Source organism: Coregonus lavaretus (genome assembly GCF_964263955.1).
Source record: "Coregonus lavaretus genome assembly, chromosome: 1".
NCBI classification, from domain to species: Eukaryota; Metazoa; Chordata; class Actinopteri; order Salmoniformes; family Salmonidae; genus Coregonus; species Coregonus lavaretus.
In genome coordinates this window covers 90,452,555-90,464,478 of record NC_139988.1, presented here as the reverse complement: position 1 = coordinate 90,464,478, position 11,924 = coordinate 90,452,555, and the positions used below count along the sequence as shown (strand labels likewise).

Below are 11,924 nucleotides of genomic sequence, written 5' to 3'. Positions count from 1 at the left end.
ACAGTAAACAGTCACAGTAAGGTGAATCTGTAGTGGACAGTAAACAGTCACAGTAAGGTGAATCTGTAGTGGACAGTAAACAGTCACAGTAAGGTGAATCTGTAGCAGTTAGTGGACAGTAAACAGTCACAGTAAGGTGAATCTGTAGTGGACAGTAAACAGTCACAGTAAGGTGAATCTGTAGTGGACAGTAAACAGTCACAGTAAGGTGAATCTGTAGCAGTTAGTGGACAGTAAACAGTCACAGTAAGGTGAATCTGTAGCAGTTAGTGGACAGTAAACAGTCACAGTAAGGTGAATCTGTAGCAGTTAGTGGACAGTAAACAGTCACAGTAAGGTGAATCTGTAGCAGTTAGTGGACAGTAAACAGTCACAGTAAGGTGAATCTGTAGCAGTTAGTGGACAGTAAACAGTCACAGTAAGGTGAATCTGTAGCAGTTAGTGGACAGTAAACAGTCACAGTAAGGTGAATCTGTAACAGTTACTGGACTGTAAACAGTCACAGTAAGGTGAATCTGTAGCAGTTAGTGGACAGTAAACAGTCACAGTAAGGTGAATCTGTAGCAGTTAGTGGACAGTAAACAGTCACAGTAAGGTGAATCTGTAGCAGTTAGTGGACGGTAAACAGTCACAGTAAGGTGAATCTGTAGCAGTTAGTGGACAGTAAACAGTCACAGTAAGGTGAATCTGTAGCAGTTAGTGGACAGTAAACAGTCACAGTAAGGTGAATCTGTAACAGTTACTGGACAGTAAACAGTCACAGTAAGGTGAATCTGTAGCAGTTAGTGGACAGTAAACAGTCACCGTAAGGTGAATCTGTAGCAGTTAGTGGACAGTAAACAGTCACCGTAAGGTGAATCTGTAACAGTTACTGGACAGTAAACAGTCACAGTAAGGTGAATCTGTAGCAGTTAGTGGACAGTAAACAGTCACAGTAAGGTGAATCTGTAGCAGTTAGTGGACAGTAAACAGTCACAGTAAGGTGAATCTGTAGCAGTTAGTGGACAGTAAACAGTCACCGTTAGGTGAATCTGTAGCAGTTAGTGGACAGTAAACAGTCACAGTAAGGTGAATCTGTAGTGGACAGTAAACAGTCACAGTAAGGTGAATCTGTAGTGGACAGTAAACAGTCACAGTAAGGTGAATCTGTAGCAGTTAGTGGACAGTAAACAGTCACAGTAAGGTGAATCTGTAGTGGACAGTAAACAGTCACAGTAAGGTGAATCTGTAGTGGACAGTAAACAGTCACAGTAAGGTGAATCTGTAGCAGTTAGTGGACAGTAAACAGTCACAGAAAGGTGAATCTGTAGCAGTTAGTGGACAGTAAACAGTCACAGTAAGGTGAATCTGTAGCAGTTAGTGGACAGTAAACAGTCACAGTAAGGTGAATCTGTAGCAGTTAGTGGACAGTAAACAGTCACAGTAAGGTGAATCTGTAGCAGTTAGTGGACAGTAAACAGTCACAGTAAGGTGAATCTGTAGCAGTTAGTGGACAGTAAACAGTCACAGTAAGGTGAATCTGTAACAGTTACTGGACTGTAAACAGTCACAGTAAGGTGAATCTGTAGCAGTTAGTGGACAGTAAACAGTCACAGTAAGGTGAATCTGTAGCAGTTAGTGGACAGTAAACAGTCACAGTAAGGTGAATCTGTAGCAGTTAGTGGACGGTAAACAGTCACAGTAAGGTGAATCTGTAGCAGTTAGTGGACAGTAAACAGTCACAGTAAGGTGAATCTGTAGCAGTTAGTGGACGGTAAACAGTCACAGTAAGGTGAATCTGTAGCAGTTAGTGGACAGTAAACAGTCACAGTAAGGTGAATCTGTAGCAGTTAGTGGACAGTAAACAGTCACAGTAAGGTGAATCTGTAACAGTTACTGGACAGTAAACAGTCACAGTAAGGTGAATCTGTAGCAGTTAGTGGACAGTAAACAGTCACCGTAAGGTGAATCTGTAGCAGTTAGTGGACAGTAAACAGTCACCGTAAGGTGAATCTGTAACAGTTACTGGACAGTAAACAGTCACAGTAAGGTGAATCTGTAGCAGTTAGTGGACAGTAAACAGTCACAGTAAGGTGAATCTGTAGCAGTTAGTGGACAGTAAACAGTCACAGTAAGGTGAATCTGTAGCAGTTAGTGGACAGTAAACAGTCACAGTATTGTGAATCTGTAGCAGTTAGTGGACAGTAAACAGTCACAGTAAGGTTAATCTGTTGCAGTTACTGGACAGTAAACAGTCACAGTAAGGTGAATCTGTAGCAGTTAATGGACAGTAACCAGTCACAGTAAGGTGAATCTGTAGCAGTTAGTGGACAGTAAACAGTCACAGTAAGGTGAATCTGTAGCAGTTAGTGGACAGTAAACAGTCAAAGTAAGGTGAATCTGTAGCAGGTAGTGGACAGTAAACAGTCACAGTAAGGTGAATCTGTAGCAGTTAGTGGACAGTAAACAGTCACAGTAAGGTGAATCTGTAGCAGTTAGTGGACAGTAAACAGTCACAGTAAGGTGAATCTGTAGTGGACAGTAAACAGTCACAGTAAGGTGAATCTGTAGTGGACAGTAAACAGTCACAGTAAGGTGAATCTGTAGCAGTTAGTGGACAGTAAACAGTCACAGTAAGGTGAATCTGTAGCAGTTAGTGGACAGTAAACAGTCACAGTAAGGTGAATCTGTAGTGGACAGTAAACAGTCACAGTAAGGTGAATCTGTAGCAGTTAGTGGACAGTAAACAGTCACAGTAAGGTGAATCTGTAGTGGACAGTAAACAGTCACAGTAAGGTGAATCTGTAGTGGACAGTAAACAGTCACAGTAAGGTGAATCTGTAGCAGTTAGTGGACAGTAAACAGTCACAGTAAGGTGAATCTGTAGTGGACAGTAAACAGTCACAGTAAGGTGAATCTGTAGTGGACAGTAAACAGTCACAGTAAGGTGAATCTGTAGCAGTTAGTGGACAGTAAACAGTCACAGTAAGGTGAATCTGTAGCAGTTAGTGGACAGTAAACAGTCACAGTAAGGTGAATCTGTAGCAGTTAGTGGACAGTAAACAGTCACAGTAAGGTGAATCTGTAGCAGTTAGTGGACAGTAAACAGTCACAGTAAGGTGAATCTGTAGCAGTTAGTGGACAGTAAACAGTCACAGTAAGGTGAATCTGTAGCAGTTAGTGGACAGTAAACAGTCACAGTAAGGTGAATCTGTAACAGTTACTGGACTGTAAACAGTCACAGTAAGGTGAATCTGTAGCAGTTAGTGGACAGTAAACAGTCACAGTAAGGTGAATCTGTAGCAGTTAGTGGACAGTAAACAGTCACCGTAAGGTGAATCTGTAGCAGTTAGTGGACAGTAAACAGTCACAGTAAGGTGAATCTGTAGTGGACAGTAAACAGTCACAGTAAGGTGAATCTGTAGTGGACAGTAAACAGTCACAGTAAGGTGAATCTGTAGCAGTTAGTGGACAGTAAACAGTCACAGTAAGGTGAATCTGTAGTGGACAGTAAACAGTCACAGTAAGGTGAATCTGTAGTGGACAGTAAACAGTCACAGTAAGGTGAATCTGTAGCAGTTAGTGGACAGTAAACAGTCACAGTAAGGTGAATCTGTAGCAGTTAGTGGACAGTAAACAGTCACAGTAAGGTGAATCTGTAGCAGTTAGTGGACAGTAAACAGTCACAGTAAGGTGAATCTGTAGCAGTTAGTGGACAGTAAACAGTCACAGTAAGGTGAATCTGTAGCAGTTAGTGGACAGTAAACAGTCACAGTAAGGTGAATCTGTAGCAGTTAGTGGACAGTAAACAGTCACAGTAAGGTGAATCTGTAACAGTTACTGGACTGTAAACAGTCACAGTAAGGTGAATCTGTAGCAGTTAGTGGACAGTAAACAGTCACAGTAAGGTGAATCTGTAGCAGTTAGTGGACAGTAAACAGTCACAGTAAGGTGAATCTGTAGCAGTTAGTGGACGGTAAACAGTCACAGTAAGGTGAATCTGTAGCAGTTAGTGGACAGTAAACAGTCACAGTAAGGTGAATCTGTAGCAGTTAGTGGACAGTAAACAGTCACAGTAAGGTGAATCTGTAACAGTTACTGGACAGTAAACAGTCACAGTAAGGTGAATCTGTAGCAGTTAGTGGACAGTAAACAGTCACCGTAAGGTGAATCTGTAGCAGTTAGTGGACAGTAAACAGTCACCGTAAGGTGAATCTGTAACAGTTACTGGACAGTAAACAGTCACAGTAAGGTGAATCTGTAGCAGTTAGTGGACAGTAAACAGTCACAGTAAGGTGAATCTGTAGCAGTTAGTGGACAGTAAACAGTCACAGTAAGGTGAATCTGTAGCAGTTAGTGGACAGTAAACAGTCACCGTAAGGTGAATCTGTAGCAGTTAGTGGACAGTAAACAGTCACAGTAAGGTGAATCTGTAGTGGACAGTAAACAGTCACAGTAAGGTGAATCTGTAGTGGACAGTAAACAGTCACAGTAAGGTGAATCTGTAGCAGTTAGTGGACAGTAAACAGTCACAGTAAGGTGAATCTGTAGTGGACAGTAAACAGTCACAGTAAGGTGAATCTGTAGTGGACAGTAAACAGTCACAGTAAGGTGAATCTGTAGCAGTTAGTGGACAGTAAACAGTCACAGAAAGGTGAATCTGTAGCAGTTAGTGGACAGTAAACAGTCACAGTAAGGTGAATCTGTAGCAGTTAGTGGACAGTAAACAGTCACAGTAAGGTGAATCTGTAGCAGTTAGTGGACAGTAAACAGTCACAGTAAGGTGAATCTGTAGCAGTTAGTGGACAGTAAACAGTCACAGTAAGGTGAATCTGTAGCAGTTAGTGGACAGTAAACAGTCACAGTAAGGTGAATCTGTAACAGTTACTGGACTGTAAACAGTCACAGTAAGGTGAATCTGTAGCAGTTAGTGGACAGTAAACAGTCACAGTAAGGTGAATCTGTAGCAGTTAGTGGACAGTAAACAGTCACAGTAAGGTGAATCTGTAGCAGTTAGTGGACGGTAAACAGTCACAGTAAGGTGAATCTGTAGCAGTTAGTGGACAGTAAACAGTCACAGTAAGGTGAATCTGTAGCAGTTAGTGGACGGTAAACAGTCACAGTAAGGTGAATCTGTAGCAGTTAGTGGACAGTAAACAGTCACAGTAAGGTGAATCTGTAGCAGTTAGTGGACAGTAAACAGTCACAGTAAGGTGAATCTGTAACAGTTACTGGACAGTAAACAGTCACAGTAAGGTGAATCTGTAGCAGTTAGTGGACAGTAAACAGTCACCGTAAGGTGAATCTGTAGCAGTTAGTGGACAGTAAACAGTCACCGTAAGGTGAATTTGTAACAGTTACTGGACAGTAAACAGTCACAGTAAGGTGAATCTGTAGCAGTTAGTGGACAGTAAACAGTCACAGTAAGGTGAATCTGTAGCAGTTAGTGGACAGTAAACAGTCACAGTAAGGTGAATCTGTAGCAGTTAGTGGACAGTAAACAGTCACCGTAAGGTGAATCTGTAGCAGTTAGTGAACAGTAAACAGTCACAGTAAGGTGAATCTGTAGCAGTTAGTGGACAGTAAACAGTCACAGTAAGGTGAATCTGTAGCAGTTAGTGGTCAGTAAACAGTCACAGTAAGGTGAATCTGTAGCAGTTAGTGGACAGTAAACAGTCACAGTAAGGTGAATCTGTAGCAGTTAGTGGACAGTAAACAGTCACAGTAAGGTGAATCTGTAGCAGTTAGTGGACAGTAAACAGTCACAGTAAGGTGAATCTGTAGCAGTTAGTGGACAGTAAACAGTCACAGTAAGGTGAATCTGTAGCAGTTAGTGGACAGTAAACAGTCACAGTAAGGTGAATCTGTAGCAGTTAGTGGACAGTAAACAGTCACAGTAAGGTGAATCTGTAGCAGTTAGTGGTCAGTAAACAGTCACGGTAGCAAAATAAAAGGCTGCCTCATATCAAAGTAAACAAAATAACATAATCATCAACAAACAACAATTCTTACAGTAGTAAGTATTTCCCTGTTCGTCCTGCTGTGTTTAATATAGCACATTGAGAATATGTCAAAATAGTGACATTGAACCATTGTAGTTATACTTTATGTCACTCTAATGGCACATTTTTTTTACAAATCCAGTGTTTTGACATACCGGTAACCATGGGGAGTAAGTGTTTGGTGATAAATATCAACATTGTCTCTTAATTGTCACCAGTTCTAAAATATTTATGTGGAGGGGGGGGTGGGGGGTGGGGGGGGGGTTGTGAAGTGCAATTCATTGGATAAAATAGAGTGAAGAATCAATCAATCAATCAATCAATCAATTCGTAGAATATAATAGGCAGTGAAGTATTGCTGTTCTGTATATATTCTGTGCATTCTGTGCAAGCATCAAAATAAGTAACATCTATTAGTCATAAGATACCTTCAGAAGTATATATTACACTATATACAGTGTATACAAACATTAGGGCTGGGAGTTGATTAAAGAAAGAATTGATTCCCGATTTCCTAACAGTGGTGAGAAATTGGAATCGACTCCTTCACAAGGAATCAATTCCTTTTTAATCGGAATTCATTATATATAATCCAATGATGATCCTTTCCAGTTCATTCAATCGGTGAGATGTCTGCTGTTGAGTTATTTGAGGTTAAGGAGTCTGTTTGAGGTGAAGAACTCACGGCACAAAGTGCTGCCCAGCTAACAAGGAACGTAACTGAGACATTTGTAACGTTCCCCTTAAGTCTTCCAGAGGTACTGAATGTCATAGCCCGTTTGGGACATTTATAGGCACATTCATAACGTTTCTAATAAGTATTATAGAGGTTATAAATATCAGGTCGCTATACAGACATATTGGGAACATTAAAAACGTTCCTTGGTAGTCCATGAAAGGTTCTGAATATCATGTTATTTTGGAGATATCCTAGGAACATTTCATAACGTCACATTTAGAGCTATGGTTTTTGTCTTCATATAACGTTAAAATCGGAATGATAGACATTTTTGGAACATCGTCTGTAAGTTTCACAATAACGTTATCATGACTTATGTGGGGACTAAAATAACTTTGTGGTCACGTCCTGGAACGTAATTTTGTTAGCTGGGTGACCATCCCACAGTACCAAAAGTAAACCTGCAAACAAAAATAAGTTCTTAGGACGTCCTCAGGACGCCTTGAAATGGTCCCCTAAAGTGGTCAGGACGTTGTGTCATGGTCCCCTGGAGGTTTTGTCTAGTTCCCAGTTGGTCCCGGGCACGTTCCTGAGGACATTTTTAGGACATTCATGGGACGTTGTTTTATGGTCCCTTGTAAGTTTTTGTCTAGTACCCGGCTTGTTCATGATGGTCGGAAAGAAACGGTCCCCCATTACACATCACCCCTTGTTACTGTTGCCAAGTCCAGATTGGTGATCAGCTGATCCATTTACAACTATTAGTATTTTAGCAATGTTAGGGACACCCACACAAAAAGGTGCTTTTAACATACAGTGTTTTCAATTGACATATGTGACACACTTTGACATAGATGATTACATTGTGTATGTTTATTCATACAGAAATTATTATTCAACATGTCCTCACCTGGAATTTGAACTCACAACCTCTTGGTTCACTTCATTCCAATCTTCCTGCTGCTACGCCACCATGTCTGTGTCAATGACTGATTACACCCTGTAAATCTCAGCTCCATAAAAAAAAAAAACACTGAAGAAAAAGTATTATATTGATAATAGAGATTAAATAGTAACATTAAAACAGAGTAATATGCCTCATCAACATCAGACAACTATCAAATAAGAAAAAAAAATCAAACAAAACCCTCAAATTGCTGAAATAAGTCAATGAAATCAATGATAAGAGAATAATCGGATTAACTGATGGCTAAAATAGTTGCTGTTGGCACAAGTGCAGAGAATATGTATTATAGGTAACGATTGTGTAAGGGACTGGAACATTCTACAGACTTCTTGGCAGAGCAGAAACATCGAGCATACTGCAAATCCAGAGGTTGTGAGTTCAAATCCCGGGTGGGGTCATGTTGAAAAGTCAGTACTAAGTGATCATGACGACCATGTCAATCCATCACGTGACAACAAAAAAAAACATGACACAACGTCCCAGGAAACCGGGAACAATAAAAAGGTCCCCCAGAGAACGTTCCCTTGGGACAATCACGCGACTTCCTAAGGACTAGTAAAATGAATATCCTGAGAACGTTCTAAAAAGGTCCTGACGTGGTCCTAGGTGATGTCTTGGGAACATACAGGGAACTAGAAAAAGGTCCCCCAGTGAACGTTACATTGGGACCATCATGCGATGTTCTTAGAACGTTCTCAGAGCGTCAGTGGGATAACATTGCGCCGAAATCCTTAAGAGACCTAATGGAAATGTCCTCAGGATGTCCCCTGTTTGCTGGGAATCCTCAATCACAAGTTGTCAAACTCCAAAATCCCACACATAAAGAAAGAGAGAAAAACGAATAATATTTATAGAAAGAGCAGGAGAAATTATCCGTCAAAGTCAGCAATGGGATCATATCACATCACTAATCATGACACTTGCAAAGGAAGTACCCATCTAGATCAATCCATTCTCAATCAAGAACTCACATGATGGACATGTTTCGCCCATCAAACCAAAGTCAGTAATAAGTCCGATTAAAACAAGCACATCTCCATGGGCATCAAAGTCACTCCGGGATGACGTTCCCTCTAGGTACATATGTAAGATCAGTTTCCCCTACCCTAATCCTAACCGTAATGGTACGGTCCATTTCATTGCGTTCATTTAGGCGTAGAAGATGAGTTCAGGTATCTGTCCCCCCTGTACTCCGGTCCCGTTGGTACTGTCTGACGAACACTGGAACTGGAAGGTCACTTTCCCACACTGCACCTCGGTCATTCCCTCCTGACCAAAGTAACTCAACTCGTTCCCATCCAGCACCACGCTGACCGTGTAGAACGTATCCGCTTCTATCTGAACGGGATACTCAAACCACACAGGGAACGTGTTGCTAGAACCGTCGGAGAAGTATTTGCTCAGGTTCTGTCCGAGGAGAAGGCCCTGGCGCTTGAGCTCGATCTTGGCCGAGTACTCCGCCGATCCGCAGCTGGAGCCGTAGAGGCCGAACCCGGCGATGAAGACCCGTTTGTCCACGGCGAACTGGATGCTGTCGCAGCGCCCCCGGTAACGCCACTGGTTGCTGCGGTAGGCGCAGGATTGGAACCGGTGGCAGCGTTGCGGAGATAACCCCTTCCGTGGCTGGCTGGCGAACTGGAGGTCCGGTTTCTTGGCAGCGGTGTACCACAGGAAGATGTCGTTGGTCTCGTTCAGGGTCAGGACGCCCGACTGGGCGGCACCATTGGCGAAATCGTCCAATGCCATGGTGGGGATGCGGATCAGGAACATGGCCTTGCCCAGAACCTTGAATTGAAAACAGAATACAAAGCCAGGAACTATATAAATGTTGCTTTCCTACAAGAACATTCCAATGTAACAAGTATTTTAGTGTGTCAGGACAAATGTAAGGGAGTACAAAGTACATATTTCGTCTAGGAATGTAGCGAAGTATAAGTACAAATTTACAAAAACTATAAATACTTGAGTCAAGTACAGATATCCCCAAAACTACTTAAGGACAGTAAAAGTATTTGTACTTTACTCCACTGATAAATTTCACCCAAAAGTTACCATCAGTAATACCTTTCTCTTGTTGTCCAAGGAGGTGGTTATGTCCTGTCTCTGACACTCTGCCTCGGCCCAACTCAGAGCTGCCTCGAACACCACCTCCTCCTTGGCGTTAAGGGTCTCTCTCTGCAGGATGCTCTTCAGTGTCTGGGAGTCGATGTCAGTGAAACCCTCTGACCGCAGGGCCAGCTCTGCCTGGGCGTCAATCACCTGGTGGGATGGCGATGGACAGCGTAATATAAATAGTCTGTAATGATTTAATTGAACTTTCTATACGGAGAGTGTTTTAGCCATAACTAAAAGGGTCAAGGGTCAGCTTTTAGCGCTACCAAATGACTCGTGATTGGACTTGGACTCAAGTATAAAGGACTTAGACTTGGACTCGGACTCGAATGCTAAGGAGTGTGGACTCGACTCAAGGTTTAGTGTATTTGAATATGCCACTGCAAAATATATTGGGAATTATCACAAATGTCCTTATCAATCATTTCCTATGGAGAGGTAAAAGCTAGAAACATTTTCGGTAACAGACTATCTACTACGGACTATCAATACAATTTCAACTAACTATCTACTAATCCTAATCCTAACCCTAGCTCTAAACCCTAAACTTAACCCTTATTCTAAACCTAACCCTAACCCTTAGCAAGCAGTTGCTTATCAACAGATAGTTTGTCTGGTAAATGGCTTATTAATATTATTATTATTATTATACTCACCTCCCAGCAGCGTTGTGTGAGTTCCGGCTCTTCAAACAGACAGCTCTGTGACAGCAGGATGCAGGCGTTCTTGGCTGAAAGGCTAGTCTCCAGGTAGTTAACACAGGCTCTGGCCAGGTGAGGCACGATGTACTTCTTAGCAGCGTAGAGCGTGGCCAGCACCGTGTCAGCGCTCAGGTCTATCTCATCACAGTAGATGTACCTGGGGACAGGTAGAGGGGTTGGTTTAGTCGACAGGTATGTGGTTATCAATAAAAAAATATTAACACTAAGGACAGTATATATATATATATATATATATATATATATATATATATATATATATATATATATATATATATATATATATATATATACATACAGTGCATTCGGAAAGTATTCAGACCCCTTGACTTTATCCCCCATTTTGTTACATTACAGCCTTATTCTAAAATTGATTAAATAAAAAAAATGTTGCTTGTGCATGCTCCTGGTATGAAATCGGGGGAGTACTTTAACCAAAACTTCAGTGCACAACAACGCATTTAAAAACAAATCAAACACTCCTTTGACTACAGGAGAGGATACATCAATATATTTTTTATATATTTCATAATATATTTTTTCTCCTCATCAATCTACACACAATACCCCATAATGACAAAGTGAAAAGAGGTTTTTAGAAATTTTTGCAAATGTATTTAAAATAAAAAAAACTGAAATACCTTATTTACATACACTACCGTTCAAAAGTTTGGGGTCACTTAGAAATGTCCTTGTTTTTGAAAGAAAAGCAATTTTTTTGTCCATTAAAATGTAATCAAATTGATCAGAAATACAGTGTAGACATTGTTAATGTTGTAAATGGCTGATTTTTTATGGAATATCTACATAGGCGTACAGAGGCCCATTATCAGCAACCATCTGTCCTGTGTTCCAATGGCATGTTGTGTTTGCTAATCCAAGTTTATCATTTAAAAGGCTAAATGTAAATGCAATATAAAAATAAAAAAAATGTAATATGTAAACAATTCTAAAAGCAGTTTTTTTGCTTTGTCATTATGGGGTATTGTGTGTGGATTGATGATATATATATTTTTTTTAAATCCATTTGAAAATAAGGCTGTAAAGTAGCAACATTTTGAAAATGTCAAGGGGTCTGAATACTTTCCGAATGCACTGTATATGGTCTGTGTCCTTGTCACCAGCTGATGACAGTATGTATTAGGTAGAGTGCAGCAGCAGTACTGATGTTTCTACAGTACATGACAGTACAGATTAATTATATCTGCTTGGGTCAAATTCATATTCATGAGAGGACAACACAGGCTCAGCTGAGGGTCAAACACATGACAACGTCTGCGTCCCTATTGGACCCTGGTCAAAAGTAGTGCACTACATAGGGAACAGGATGCCATATGGGGAGCAAACAGCGTTGGATGTTTTAAGCAGGCAGCCTCGAGGACACCGTTTGTTTTCATGTTTCAGATGTATCTTGTAAGCACAACAGCAATGTGTTTTCGATGCTGGTTTGAGGACTGGGAATATGT

At 41.1% G+C, this 11,924-nt stretch overlaps 1 protein-coding gene and 1 pseudogene across 2 annotated transcripts in view; one reads left to right on the top strand and one right to left on the bottom strand.

Moving 5' to 3' along the window:
• Window positions 1–8,776: 8,776 nt before the first annotated feature.
• On the bottom strand, window positions 8,777–11,681 carry LOC311134388 (BTB/POZ domain-containing protein 3-like; the record flags this gene model as incomplete). Its single annotated transcript, XM_084168064.1, has 4 exons — window positions 8,777–9,412; window positions 9,692–9,886; window positions 10,396–10,597; window positions 11,650–11,681. The coding sequence occupies 4 exons, from the start codon at window positions 11,679–11,681 to the stop codon at window positions 8,777–8,779; spliced, it is 1,065 nt and encodes a 354-aa protein (XP_084024190.1).
• A 42-nt stretch (window positions 11,682–11,723) lies between these two features.
• Window positions 11,724–11,924, top strand: part of LOC311134383 (zinc finger MIZ domain-containing protein 1-like) — a 49,538-nt pseudogene continuing 49,337 nt past the window's right edge. Inside the window, exon 1 of the transcript XR_014615205.1 lies at window positions 11,724–11,761. The product of XR_014615205.1 is annotated as a zinc finger MIZ domain-containing protein 1-like (transcript). The remainder of the gene's footprint in view (window positions 11,762–11,924) is intronic.